Source organism: Lolium rigidum, chromosome 1 (assembly GCF_022539505.1).
Source record: "Lolium rigidum isolate FL_2022 chromosome 1, APGP_CSIRO_Lrig_0.1, whole genome shotgun sequence".
NCBI classification, from domain to species: Eukaryota; Viridiplantae; Streptophyta; class Magnoliopsida; order Poales; family Poaceae; genus Lolium; species Lolium rigidum.
Window position 1 is genome coordinate 247,445,593 of NC_061508.1, and position 12,161 is coordinate 247,457,753.

Consider the following 12,161-nt stretch of genomic DNA (forward strand, 5'->3'; position numbering starts at 1 on the left):
AAGAACAGGGCATCTTCCGGGCTTGTTGCCCCCGAGTCTCGGCCAAGGTAAAGCGAGACGAGGAATACGCGCATGAGCTGTGTAGACCTGGGCCTGATCGTGTGCGGGGAATTTCCTTATGCGGCGTCAGCCGATTTGAACACAAATCGGCTTCTCTGAGCGGAAAGCATTCAAGGTGAGCTGCCCCCCGAGCTCTTACTCGAGGCGAGAACTGCCGATCCTCTTTCAAGGAAATCCCGGATTTGGTGAAGGCTTGATAATCCTCGCACAACTAGAGTCGATGGCTACGCATCGGCTGTTTCTTGATTCTTGACATGCTGCTCCTGACATTGTCCTTGAAGAAATTTCCCTTGAGTCGATGGCCCTGCATCGGCTTTCATGTCCTTAAGTCGATGCCTGCTGCATCGGCTGTGTTCGAAAATTTTCGAATTTTCACTTTTTATTTTTACGGCCGACCTGTGCATCGGCCCCCATATTCCACTACCCATCAACAAAAGATGAGATGCTTCTGCTGCATATCCTCGTATTTTCATATACCTGGGTGCCCCCCCGAGCCGATTCTGTCAAGAAAATTGATGGTATCGGCTCCGTTGGATAACATGTTGAACCCAGGCAGAAAGGTAGGTGAGGATAATTTTGGCCGATTGCTGGAATCGGCCTCCACGTTGCTTGTTCGTTGAAGGTTTTGTAAGTTCCCTTCGTAAATTTTTTGGGGCCGATCACAAGGATCGGCCTCTCCTGGTTTGCTCATTGGTTTGATCTTGCTACTTGGTCGGGCTGGATGAAACCAACCCAACCTCTGACTTGATGCGCCTGCTGTCGTCCACCTTGTGTGCTCCGTAGAGTCGTGGAGCGCTACGCTCTGTCGGCAAGACGAGTACCATGTTTGTGCCGGCCGATGTCTCACCATCGGCTTTCCTCTGTTTAGGGCGCCACTCCATTTTCGCGTGGACGACCCTCTTCATCCGGGGTTTGCTGAACCTTTGCAGCCGGATCAGGCCGTGCCTTTCTTAGCGTATGCGAGTACAACCTTTCGGCTTCCTCCGAGCCGCGCAATCGCTGAACCCTGCGCTTCGGGAACGGCTGAGTCCGTCGGGGCACCACCTTGGCCGGTGGTACTGTCTTCTTCCACTTCTCCCTCGTCTTCGAATCTTCAAGATCTGCCCAACGAGGTGACTCAGCGCGTTTGCTTTGTGGTGGGAGAGGCCCTAAGCGCTCGAACACGGACACGGCCGGCTGCCTCCTTCTTTTCCGACTGCATTCGGGCAATTGCCGATTGTGGGCAATCGGCTCATTCCCGAATCCCAGCGGTGTACGAAGAAGGGGCAGTCCCAATACTGGCGTTGTCGTCTTGCTCCCTTGATGCTTCGTGGCATAGCGCTCATGCTCCTCCTCATCGTGATCCTGCCGACGATGTCTTCTGGCTTCTCTAGCCAAACGATTTTCTCTATCACTGTAATTGGGTCGCCGGCGTTGACCATACTGATTAACATATTTGTTGAGGAGGTGATCAGAGAGGGGTCGCTGATATCTTATATTCTTCACCTCTCCCTCTGTGACATAGCGCTTGCCATCATGACGGAGCCGATCGCGTGGAGCGGCCTCATCTGTATCCTTGCTTGTGAGAGCAGCTGCCCTCATCTCCATCTTTGCCGAAGTGGTTTCCGGGCCCTACCATGTTGATGCTGAGCGAGGGGCCTGGCTGGCAACCTTCAGGGTAGGTGATTTCTACCATGTTAACGGCGGGGAAGGGTTGGGTGTCGACCTTCATGGCGTACTGGTTGAAAATTAGCCGCCCCTTCTCTATCGCCGCTTGGATGTGCTTGACGCCACACCCGGCGGTCGTTGGTGGCATGGGAAAGCGAGTTGTGGAACTTGCGGTACGGCTTTCCGTTTAGCTCTTTCGCCGTGGGGAACTTGAGACCTTCGGGAACCGTCAGCTGTTTCTCCTTGAGCGGGAGGTCGAAGATTTGTTCGGTCTTGGTCACGTCAAAATCAAATCCCACAGGCGGCCACTGGTGGCTTTACCCATTTGCGAGGCCACGGGGTTCCTCCCTGAGTCCACTCAGCCACTTGCTATCTCTTGGCCTCCCGCGAGCACTTCATCCTCCTCCGTATCGACCATGACTACTGCACGCTTGAACTTGTCTTGGTACGGGTCGGGGGTGGCGCTGTTCATATGCTGATAGTTTCGAACCATGTGCGCCGGTGAGGGATAATCTGCTTGGGAGGCCATGTCCTTGAGCTGTGTTGCAAGGCACCGCTACGCCAACTCGACTGCTTCCTTTTCGGTTATACGAACCGAATAACATCGGTTCCTAAGATTCTGAAGCGCTGGATGTATTCGTCACCGTTTCCCCGCGCTTCGACGTAGTTGTGCTAGGTCGGCAATGCCGAGACTCGGAAGCTTCGAATGGTATTGCATATGGAGCTGTTCTTCCAAGCTGCTTCCAAGACTGGATGGAGTTTGCTGGTAGAGAGGTGTACCATCCAAAGGCCGATCCCGTGAGGGACTGTGAAAAGAGCCTCACGCGTAGCTGATCCGACACTGAAGCCGGTCCTAGTTGAGCCAAGTATCGGCTGACGTGCTCGATGGAGCTGGAGCCATCTGATCCACCGAATTTGGAGAAGTCAGGGAGCCGATATTTTGGTGGCAGCGGGATCATCTCGTAATCGTCGGGGTACGGCTTGGAATAGCCGAGCCGCCCTTCTTTTCGGCATCATGCCGAACTGGTCTCTCGGTATGGTGCTCGATCCGATCCGTTGTGCTGGCCGTAGGAGTTGCACTACGAAGATTCGCCGGGGTGGCGTACTTGGCCTGCCACGTTTGCTTTTCCAGCTACGAGCCAGTCTGCGGGAGCTGGGCTCGGGAGTTTCGTCGGTGTGGCGTATTTAGTTAGCCACGTCTGCTTCTCACGCTCTGTCGCCGACGTTCCTCCTGTCTTCGCCGGAGTCCCCGATGTTGTGGCCTGGTTTGTGAGTGCCCAGTCACCACAATCCGGCACATACATGCACGCGTACCCATGAGGGATCTCCTTAGGCGCCTCCATTAAGACCTGGTAGTCCCTGGGGTCGCCACCAATTCTGTAGACGAGGAATGCCGGTGTAGTCGGCACTTCAGCAGGTGCTGCCAACGCAAATGGCAGCGGTGGACGGGACTCGGAAAGGCAACTCTCCTTGATGAGTCCCGAGAGCTGGTCCGACGGCGAGTGCGGTGGCTCATGATCTCCCGGATCACGCGCGAGCGACACGCTCCGGCACGTTGACCAAGTTCTCGAGTGGCGGTGTAGCGAGTGAGCCACCGGGTAGTTGATCTCTGCCGCGGACCACTGGTGCGTTCCTCAGACGGGGAAGAGAGGTCTACCCCATCGAGTGCACCTTCCGGTGAGAACCCCTTCCATCCGATGCCACCGAACGGGTTCTCCGAAAAGAGCCGATGAGGTCGGCTCGAGGGTAGCCTTGATCTCGTTGTATTGCTTCTTGAGGTCGTCGAGCGGATCCTCGTAGGTGAGCGGCGTGCCGTCCGCCATCTCGGATGTAGATGGCGATGTGGTTGATGTAGACGATTGTCCCACCGGGCGTGCCGAGAATGTGTTGGCTGCCAAAACCCACCGGCGGGCAGCGGCCTTGTCAACACCGTAGAGCCGGGGGAGCCTAGAGCTGCGGCTGGCTGAGACCCCTCCGAGCGACGGCCCGCAATGCTGATTCCGGTCACACGCGGCGTTGCGAAGTGCAAGGGCGTGCCACCTGACCTATACACGGTCGGGAAGGTGATGAGATTGCCTCGCTTAGTTTCTGCCAGGGCATACATGTAAACGTTAAATACGAGCCTCGATCGGCTCTCGGGTTATCCGTGAATCGGCTCAAAGAGCCGATCCACCCATGATCCGTACGGGGTGTACGAATACTTGGTGGTCTGCTTGATCAAGATGAAGCTAATGAGATCTACGACGATTTAGGGTTTTCACCACATAATCGGATCATCCTACTCCGGAGTTGGGCCGGATGGCCACGCACGGTGCTCGTAAGCCGATCCTAAACAAGGCCAAAAAACCAACATGAAGTTGATCCTAGGAACATCCCGTTTAGGACTTGCGAACGCCACCCTACGTGCCACGGGATCCTCCCCCTTTGTAAGGCCAAACTATTGCAGATATTAAACTAATCCTTGTAGAACAAGGAGCAATCGTAACGGATCAGATCTACTAAATAATGATCAAGCGGGGTGCCGCCCCACACCGAGATAGGCGTGAGGACGGCTAGATATGCAAGGGCTGCACTACGTAAGCATGCTTAAACGAAGAACAATGCTAACCCTAACACATCTAATGATAACTACGTTGCTCGCCATCAAAAGCGCTTCGATGCGAGCAACGCATGAACAACGTGGGGCTTGTGCTGCCTAGATCGCAAGATGCGATCTAGGCAGACATGTCGCTACCCGATAGAAACCCTCGAGATGAAGGAGTTGGCGATGCGCCGAGATTGGTTTGTTTTTGGGGTTGAACGTGAGTTGTTGTTTATTCCGAAAACCCTAGGTACATATTTATAGTCCAGGGGACTTTCTAATGAGGGCGTGCACTAAACCGTGCACGACTAAGATTCTATCTCTTATAATAAACTACTAAATAAAGATACACGGGCAATTCAGCCCAAGACCCTTCATGCCAGGCCGCCTTAGAATCCTTCCACAGGTAATCTTCCAAGCCCGGCCCACCTCTGGATTCGTCTAAAATCTGGTGATAACAACTGCTCGGTCGGCTTGGGAGTAACGATTAATCGGAATTCAGACGATTAACTGATTTAATCGGTCGACTATTAATCGGTGTAACCTACACAAATTAGCACGTAAAAAATAGTTTATATAAGAAAAATAATAGTATATGAGCCTCTATATGTCTGCCCTACGCCTAAAATCCGCGAAAAACATGTATGTTTCTCCTCCGTGACCTAATCTTCAAGGTCACGAGCGAACCAGGATCTACTAGTCGAAGCCGCGTTTCTTCCTTTCACTTCTTATCCTCTCACCTCTGAATTTTATCTTCTCCCACCACCTACCTAGCTAGAGTACGATCCCTCTTACACCTCAACCACCTAACCTATCGAAGGCGCCCTTGAGCTCCTGCACGAGCTACTCAAGGTGGTCGAGCCTGTATCTAGGCAACTGAGAGTAACTAGTCTGGGAGGGCAAGGAACTAGTTGGTGACAGCGGAACTCGATCTGTTGGAGGCTGTAGTGGGAGCTTTGCAAAACCTACTTTATTGGGGAGGGGTAGGGCATGTACTAGCTATATGCATTGAAAAGTTCAGAACTTTTTTGACCAAGTGCAGTAGTTAATCGGGAACATACCTAGTAATTGGACTTTCGGTATGATTAATCGGGCTAAAGGATTAACACAAGAGATTAATGATAATCGACACGGTCAGGCCCCTAGTAGCGATTAATCGGCCTAGTAATCGCTGAATCGGCCTAGTTTTTGAACAGTGCTTATATGATTAGTCTCTCACACATGTGATTCTACCACCGGTCTCTCACTCGTGTGATTCTACCGATCGTATACCGATCTTCCACTCGGGGATTCTACCGTGTGTCTTTCTCTTGAGAGATTCTATCGGGATAGTGGTTCGGGCTATCGGGAGTAAACCGGAATTGTATCGGGTTGGTGTGTGTTTGCATGTGTTCATCGTGTTCTTCGCCGTGTTCTTCGTGTTCATCCCTCACCCCCTCTTGTTCTTGGTCAATTCGTGAGATCGGGCAACCCACGTGGCCTTAGGCCCGATCATATTGACTGGTGGCGACCTCACATCATAGCTGGCACGCAAGGTTCTTGGCTCTTTGCCTAGGTTGGTTTCTTTGCTATATCTTGTTGCTCTCGCCGGCAATCAGTCGACTCACTTGTTCTGTTGTTTGAGCCAGAAGCTATGGATAGCCACAACAATATTATGCATGCTTTTCTTGAAGAAGAAGAAGCTTCCACCGCCGATCAAGAAGAGCATTTGACCATCCTTTGTTGTCTTCTACAATTGCATGCGGCCAAGCTGAATTATGCCGATCAAGAGGTTCCAAGCTTGGGATAAGGAAGAGCAGGGAAAGGAAGAGGATGGAGGGGCACACCATTCTATATGCCGATTAATTTTCCGATCGTCCAACCGCTACCCGAAAGGAGTTTTGGCACCGGTTTAGGATGAACAACAAGTTGTTCATGAAGTTGGTGTACAGTGTGAGGGAGTACAATACCTACTTTGTGATGACGAAATACATAGTCAGAGTGCTCGGTTTCTCATCAATTCAGCAATGCACTGCTGCGATGAGGATACTTGCATATGGAGCCATGATGATACACAAGATGGCTACCTTCACATGGCCGAGTCCACGACTGTTGAATCCATGTATCGATTTTGGAGGTCATTGGTGGTAGTGTTTGGACCTTACTATCTGAGAGAACCCAATGATGCAGAAACAACTCGTATCACAAAATGCACAAATGAGACTTCCTGTTATGCTTGGAAGCATCGATTGCATGCATTGGTCATGGAAGAATTGTCCATGTACAAAGGACATCACAAGTATTGGAGTGTGGTGCTTAAAACTGTGGCTAATTATGACCTTTAGATTTGGCACACTTCATTTGAAATAGCAGGGTCTCACAATGACATCAACGCGATTCAATGCTCACCCTTTTTTGCGAGATTAGCTGAAGGACATGCTCCATAGTGTGACTATGAGATCAATCGCAACCAGCAAATAGGGTACTACCTAGACATTTGGAGTCTCCCACAAGGCCAACAAACTAAATCACAAAATTAAAGCTATACGTACAACACACTATTCGCCGGATCTAGGAAACCATATGTAGATCACACTATTTTGATCTAGGCAACCATATGTAGAGCAAGCTATTCACTGCAACCAGAACCAGATCCAAAAGATCACCCCACTAGAACTAAAAAAAAGCTAACAGGCTTCATTCCCAGAAGAGCACATCATTTTGCTAAGAACAGGGAACACCCCAGTTGAATCATCGTATCACAACCCCGAACAAGTACCGAAGAAAATTGTATGGACCAAGTAGAGGCATACTTGCTGTTGCATGAATAAATTTCAGGATAATTTATACTGAGATACAAGTCTGAAGTTACGTTTATATATTTCACCAACCACTAGCCTTTACAATTTTGGAACGTGAAAACTTTCCGTCAAACACCCTAGAATTGTTGTGTACTAACTGTCAAACCAATTACAGTTTAAATAATACGTGTTCACACGCTGGGTAGAGAGAGTTTCTTTACATTAGGTACTGCATATTTTGCTGAATGAGTTTATCAACCACGATGCTATAGGCTTTTTCGGTAGGATGAAAGCTATCCCAGAAAATGTAGTCATAAACATTTGGACATGCAGGGTGATTTTTAATGAATATTGCTGCATTTAGCACTGTGCTTCCACAGCATCCCTCGGTTACCTCCTTGAAACCTATATAACAGAAAGTTTTACCATATTCAGGACCAAAATGTTATGGTGACGACATGAAAATTACCACATACTCCTGAACATTACAAATATCACATATTACTGAAATATACAAATTAATGTAAAAAAATATGTACACCATATCTGTCTATCATGCAGCTCCTGCATTGCTATATTAGTTTGTATAAAGTTTTGTAACACTGCCACATTTAAGAGGTTAATGTGGCTCACTTTATCTGTTAATATGGTTATGTTGAAGTTATACTCTTCAGTAGCGATTCATGGCAAAAATATTACTGAGGATGAAGTGAGCACTCACCATAAAGACCAGGTTGCTGAATGAGATCAAGCAAATTGTAGTATATATCAATATAAGCAAACTTTGAGCCTGGAACACTTTGTTCTGCATTTAGCCGATTTATTTCTTTTGTGATTTCAGAATTGAATAGTTGTGCCGCTTGATTCCTCATTGGCTCACATTCCCTTGACCCAAGTTCTCTTTGTGAAGGACAACATCCAATTGGTGGAATGCCAATGAACCCAATTCTCGTTGCACCCATCTCATTTAATTTCTGTACATAAGAGTAATATTTAATTATTTACATATATGTTTGTTGGCCAAATGCTAATCAAATAAAATACAGAGGTAACATATATAAAAGTAGGAGACTGTAAGTTGTTCATGGTACCACGATAAGTTGTAATGCATGTATATGCTGAAACTTGTCCAGGAAAATTGATGCAATACGCAATTCAGTAACTTAATAAATTTGATGAACCGTAAAGCAGTACGTAAGTAATGGTGGTATTGGTCAAATTTGGGGAAATATGTAAAACTTCAAACATTTGAAGAACTTGTGAGCACGAGAACTTTCTGCAAAAAGAGTATCAGACAAGGTTTCTAGAACAAATATATTACGTCAACTATCTCCTAACAAGTTTGGTGTTTGGATAATAAATCTTACCATAGTAAAGTTGACGGCCGAAGAAACTAGAAATTCCACGTATGAAGGAAGGTCATATTGGTGACGCCTCAAAGGAATTGTAAAATAATTATTTGCGAGGTCATTTGCCCCCATGACTGTAAAGTATATGCCTTCAGAGATAACACGCGCCATCTCCTCTTCGCCGACTAAAGCTTTTAGCTTCTCCTTATAGTCAAGGAACAATTCAAGTTGTCCAGTGCTTGATATAGCAGTCTGAAGTAATAAATTTGTAGTTATGTACGATCTTTTGTAACAACAAATATTAGTTTCAGATGAAACCAAAACAAAATACTTCACCATAGCTTTATTATAGGATATGTATGACTTTATTTTTTGTTACCGCGGGTATCGATGTTAAAGGATCATATCCACTGCCTCCCGAGGCAAAGACGACACCTGTGAGTAGGTCACTTAATTGAAGATCAGATCCGATGTAGGGTGGCAATAATTCCTTAATTCCCAGCCTGGAAGCTGCTCGATGAAGAAAATATATCAATAGTTATTCAAGTTGCCACTTGGCATATATAACACCAGAATGTTGGTATATAGATTATTCCTCAAGGCATGAAAGAGTTTAACTTTAGAAAGTTGGCGAACACATATTTTGTGAGGAACTAATCGTTTTTAGAGTATTTGTTCACAGCTTTTTATCTCAATAACTAAGGTCGAAATCGAACACTTCTTCAGATTCAGTACGCAAAAGCTGTTACAATGATTTCAACACACCCTTTTTTCGTTTTTGCAAAGATTTGGACACACCTGGGACACAGTATAAACAGTACACTAGTAGTACAGTACTGTGAGCATCGATGATATCCAGTTGACCGTGGTTCCTCTGCCACGTCTGTGCTTGCAGGTAGCAAGTCATTGCTCAACATGCAACTTAATTATTGCAACATTGGTCGAGTCGACCTCAGGACGAGCTTGTTTCAGCTTCCGGATGGGTCGGAATTAATGTTGAGCTAGGAGTGGTTGGTTTGAATGGTGAAGGAAGCCCGAAAAAAAAGGAGTGCACTAGTACGATCGGTGGATGAAAACCGAGCCGATGGGGCAACTGAACATGCGAGCTTAGGCAGGCTAAATGTGGATTTAGCTAGCAACATCCTACAAATATTTTAGATCTAGGTTTGGTTAGTCACCGGCTTCCCATACTTTACATGTGTTGCTAATTTTCTTTACTTTACGCTAGTCGTGGAAAAGTTAGCCCTCAACTGAACATTAAAGAAAAAAACATGCAATATATTGTGACCTAGGGGTACACGCACGCCTAATAAACTGTGAGAGAGGGAGAATAACATAGGTACTAACATCACACTTTTCAAAACATTTTCGTGACATGATATGACAATAAATGAAGAAAGAGATTGATGTGGTAACTAACTATGTTATCATAATATCACACACTCCATGAGTCTACAATATAATAAATAACACCATACATACATGACACCACATATAAATTACTACTACGTATTTACTATAAAGGTAGTAACTTATAGTGGGAGTAACTTCACTAGTAATTAAGTGTCCAACTCATCAAATTTACTTATGTGGCAGTGAGTTAATGAGGAGAGAGGAGGATAGAGTAACATAGCTAGTTAGACTGCTCATAGTGGGAGTAACATAGGTAGTAACATCACACATATCAAGACATTTTGGTGACATGGCATACTAATAAATGAAGAAAGAGAGTGAGGTGGTAACTAGCTATGTTACCATAACATCACATATCTCAAGGCAATATGAGTCTACGACATAATTAATGACACATTGCATGACACCACATCTAAGTTACTTCCACTATGAAGGTAGTAACTTAGACTAGTAACATGACATATGTTACTAGTCTAAGTTACTCTCCACTATGAGCAGCCTTACTGTAACATCACATTTCTCAAGATACAATGAGTCTACAAGCTAATTAATGAAGGCATCTATGATACTACTTTGATGTTACTAACCACTATGAAGGTAGTAACATAGAGTATGTTACTTCCCACTATGACTAGTCTAAGTTACTCCCCGCTATGATTTGAGAAACTAGCAATTTCCAAGCCTAGACCAGTAATGCTACAGCTCTGGAATTGCACTTAGACTAGTCATAGTGGGGAGTAACATAGAGTAGTAACATGGTGTATGTTACTACCCTATGTTACTACCTTCATAGTGGGTAGTTACATATATGTGGTGTCATGCATGCCATATTTATTAGATTGTAGACTCATCTTGTCTTGAGAAGTGTGATGTTATGGTAACATAGCTAGTTACCACTCCACTCTCTTTCTTCATTTATTGACATGCCATGTCACCAAAATGCTTTGGGGTGTGTGATGTTACTACCTATGTTACTCCCACTATGAGCAGCCTAAGGTCGCGCCGCTACACACGTCGAAAGATTCCAGGGGGATTACGACCCTAATTAAATTCACCAATGACAAAAAATTACACAAACCGGATGTTTCCACGTGAGTCTATAGGACTTATCCGTAAGATGGATTCCATAAGTGTAGCAGAGTCTACGGAGAGGCTTAATGTATATTTTTTGAGTACCATAGACAACAAAAAGTTCACTACTTCCCCTGTTCAATATGTTTTTGTCTTAGTACGTATTAGTTCAAGTTCAAACTAAAACCAAGAGAAAATTTATGTAACGGGATGAGTAGTTGCTTTCCATTAGCAACAACAACAAAACTTAGTTCTCGCTGGTACGTACCCAACATGTCGCCGGGGACCTTGCCGTTGGAGAACCTCCCGGTGGCCACGCCGCCGGGGAAGTCCTCCCCATAGGGTGGGAAGTCAGCCCTCGCCTCCGTGAGCCGGTTGTTGTTGTTGCCGGGGTCGACGATGGAGTCGCCGAACACGAAGACGGCCGAGATTTTGCTTTTGCCCGTGCCTGCTGCTGGTGCTCCATGGGCGCCCGGCAGAAGCAGCGCCATCGGCAGCAGGTTGACGAAGAGGAGGGCAAGGCTAGCGAGGAGGCCTCGCCGAAGGGACCCCATTGTTGTGCTCTGCACTATTGATTCTCTGCTTTCATTTATCATTGCAGAGAGGATATCTTCTTGACGCACAGAGGATGGATCGCGCCGCGGGGGATTTTATAGCGAGGCATGGAGCAAAAGTACGCGCGCGTGCGCCGCCCCGCGAGGAGGCGATCTTGCATGTGGTTGGTTGCTCGCTGCGTTGCATTAACTAGCGTCGCTTCTTGCCGATTTAGAGCATCTCCAGTCGCGTCCCCCAAACCGCGCCGGATCGAGCGTTTGGGGGACGTGTTTTGTTCGTGCCGCGTTTGGGGGACGTCGCTCCCAGCCGCGTCCCCCAAACGCCGTCCCCAATCAGAAATTCAAATAGATGCATTCAAAAGAGATCGTTCCCGCCGGTTCGTCGCGATCAGAGTAGCGGCGATCGATCAAAGTACTGGGCGCGCGATCATATTACAGACCGGTGGTGCATGCAAATTAGAAGAAGGGGTTGGTCGACGGCGTCGTGTCCTGAGTCGACGCAGGCCCGTCGAGCACGACGACCTCGTCGCGATCTGCCTGTTCCCGTGCATGGTGCGTCTGCTCCGTCGCCGACGCGGAGGCCGACGCAGGTGTAGCAGTAGAAGACGCGTCGGCCTGCTCTTGCTGCGCTGCCGCTGCCGCCGATGCCGATGCCGCTGCCAGGGCCGCCGCGTCCGCCGCCGCCATTTTGGCTTCGATGTCGTCG

General features: G+C 47.3%; 1 protein-coding gene across 1 annotated transcript; it reads right to left on the reverse strand.

Moving 5' to 3' along the window:
• Window positions 1-7,285: 7,285 nt before the first annotated feature.
• On the reverse strand, window positions 7,286-11,530 carry LOC124683462 (GDSL esterase/lipase At1g20120-like). The gene is made up of 5 exons (XM_047217969.1): window positions 11,170-11,530; window positions 8,797-8,927; window positions 8,436-8,669; window positions 7,790-8,042; window positions 7,286-7,473 (listed from the first exon to the last, which is right to left on the reverse strand). The coding sequence occupies exons 1-5, from the start codon at window positions 11,495-11,497 to the stop codon at window positions 7,286-7,288; spliced, it is 1,134 nt and encodes a 377-aa protein (XP_047073925.1). The 5' UTR covers window positions 11,498-11,530.
• Window positions 11,531-12,161: the final 631 nt, after the last annotated feature.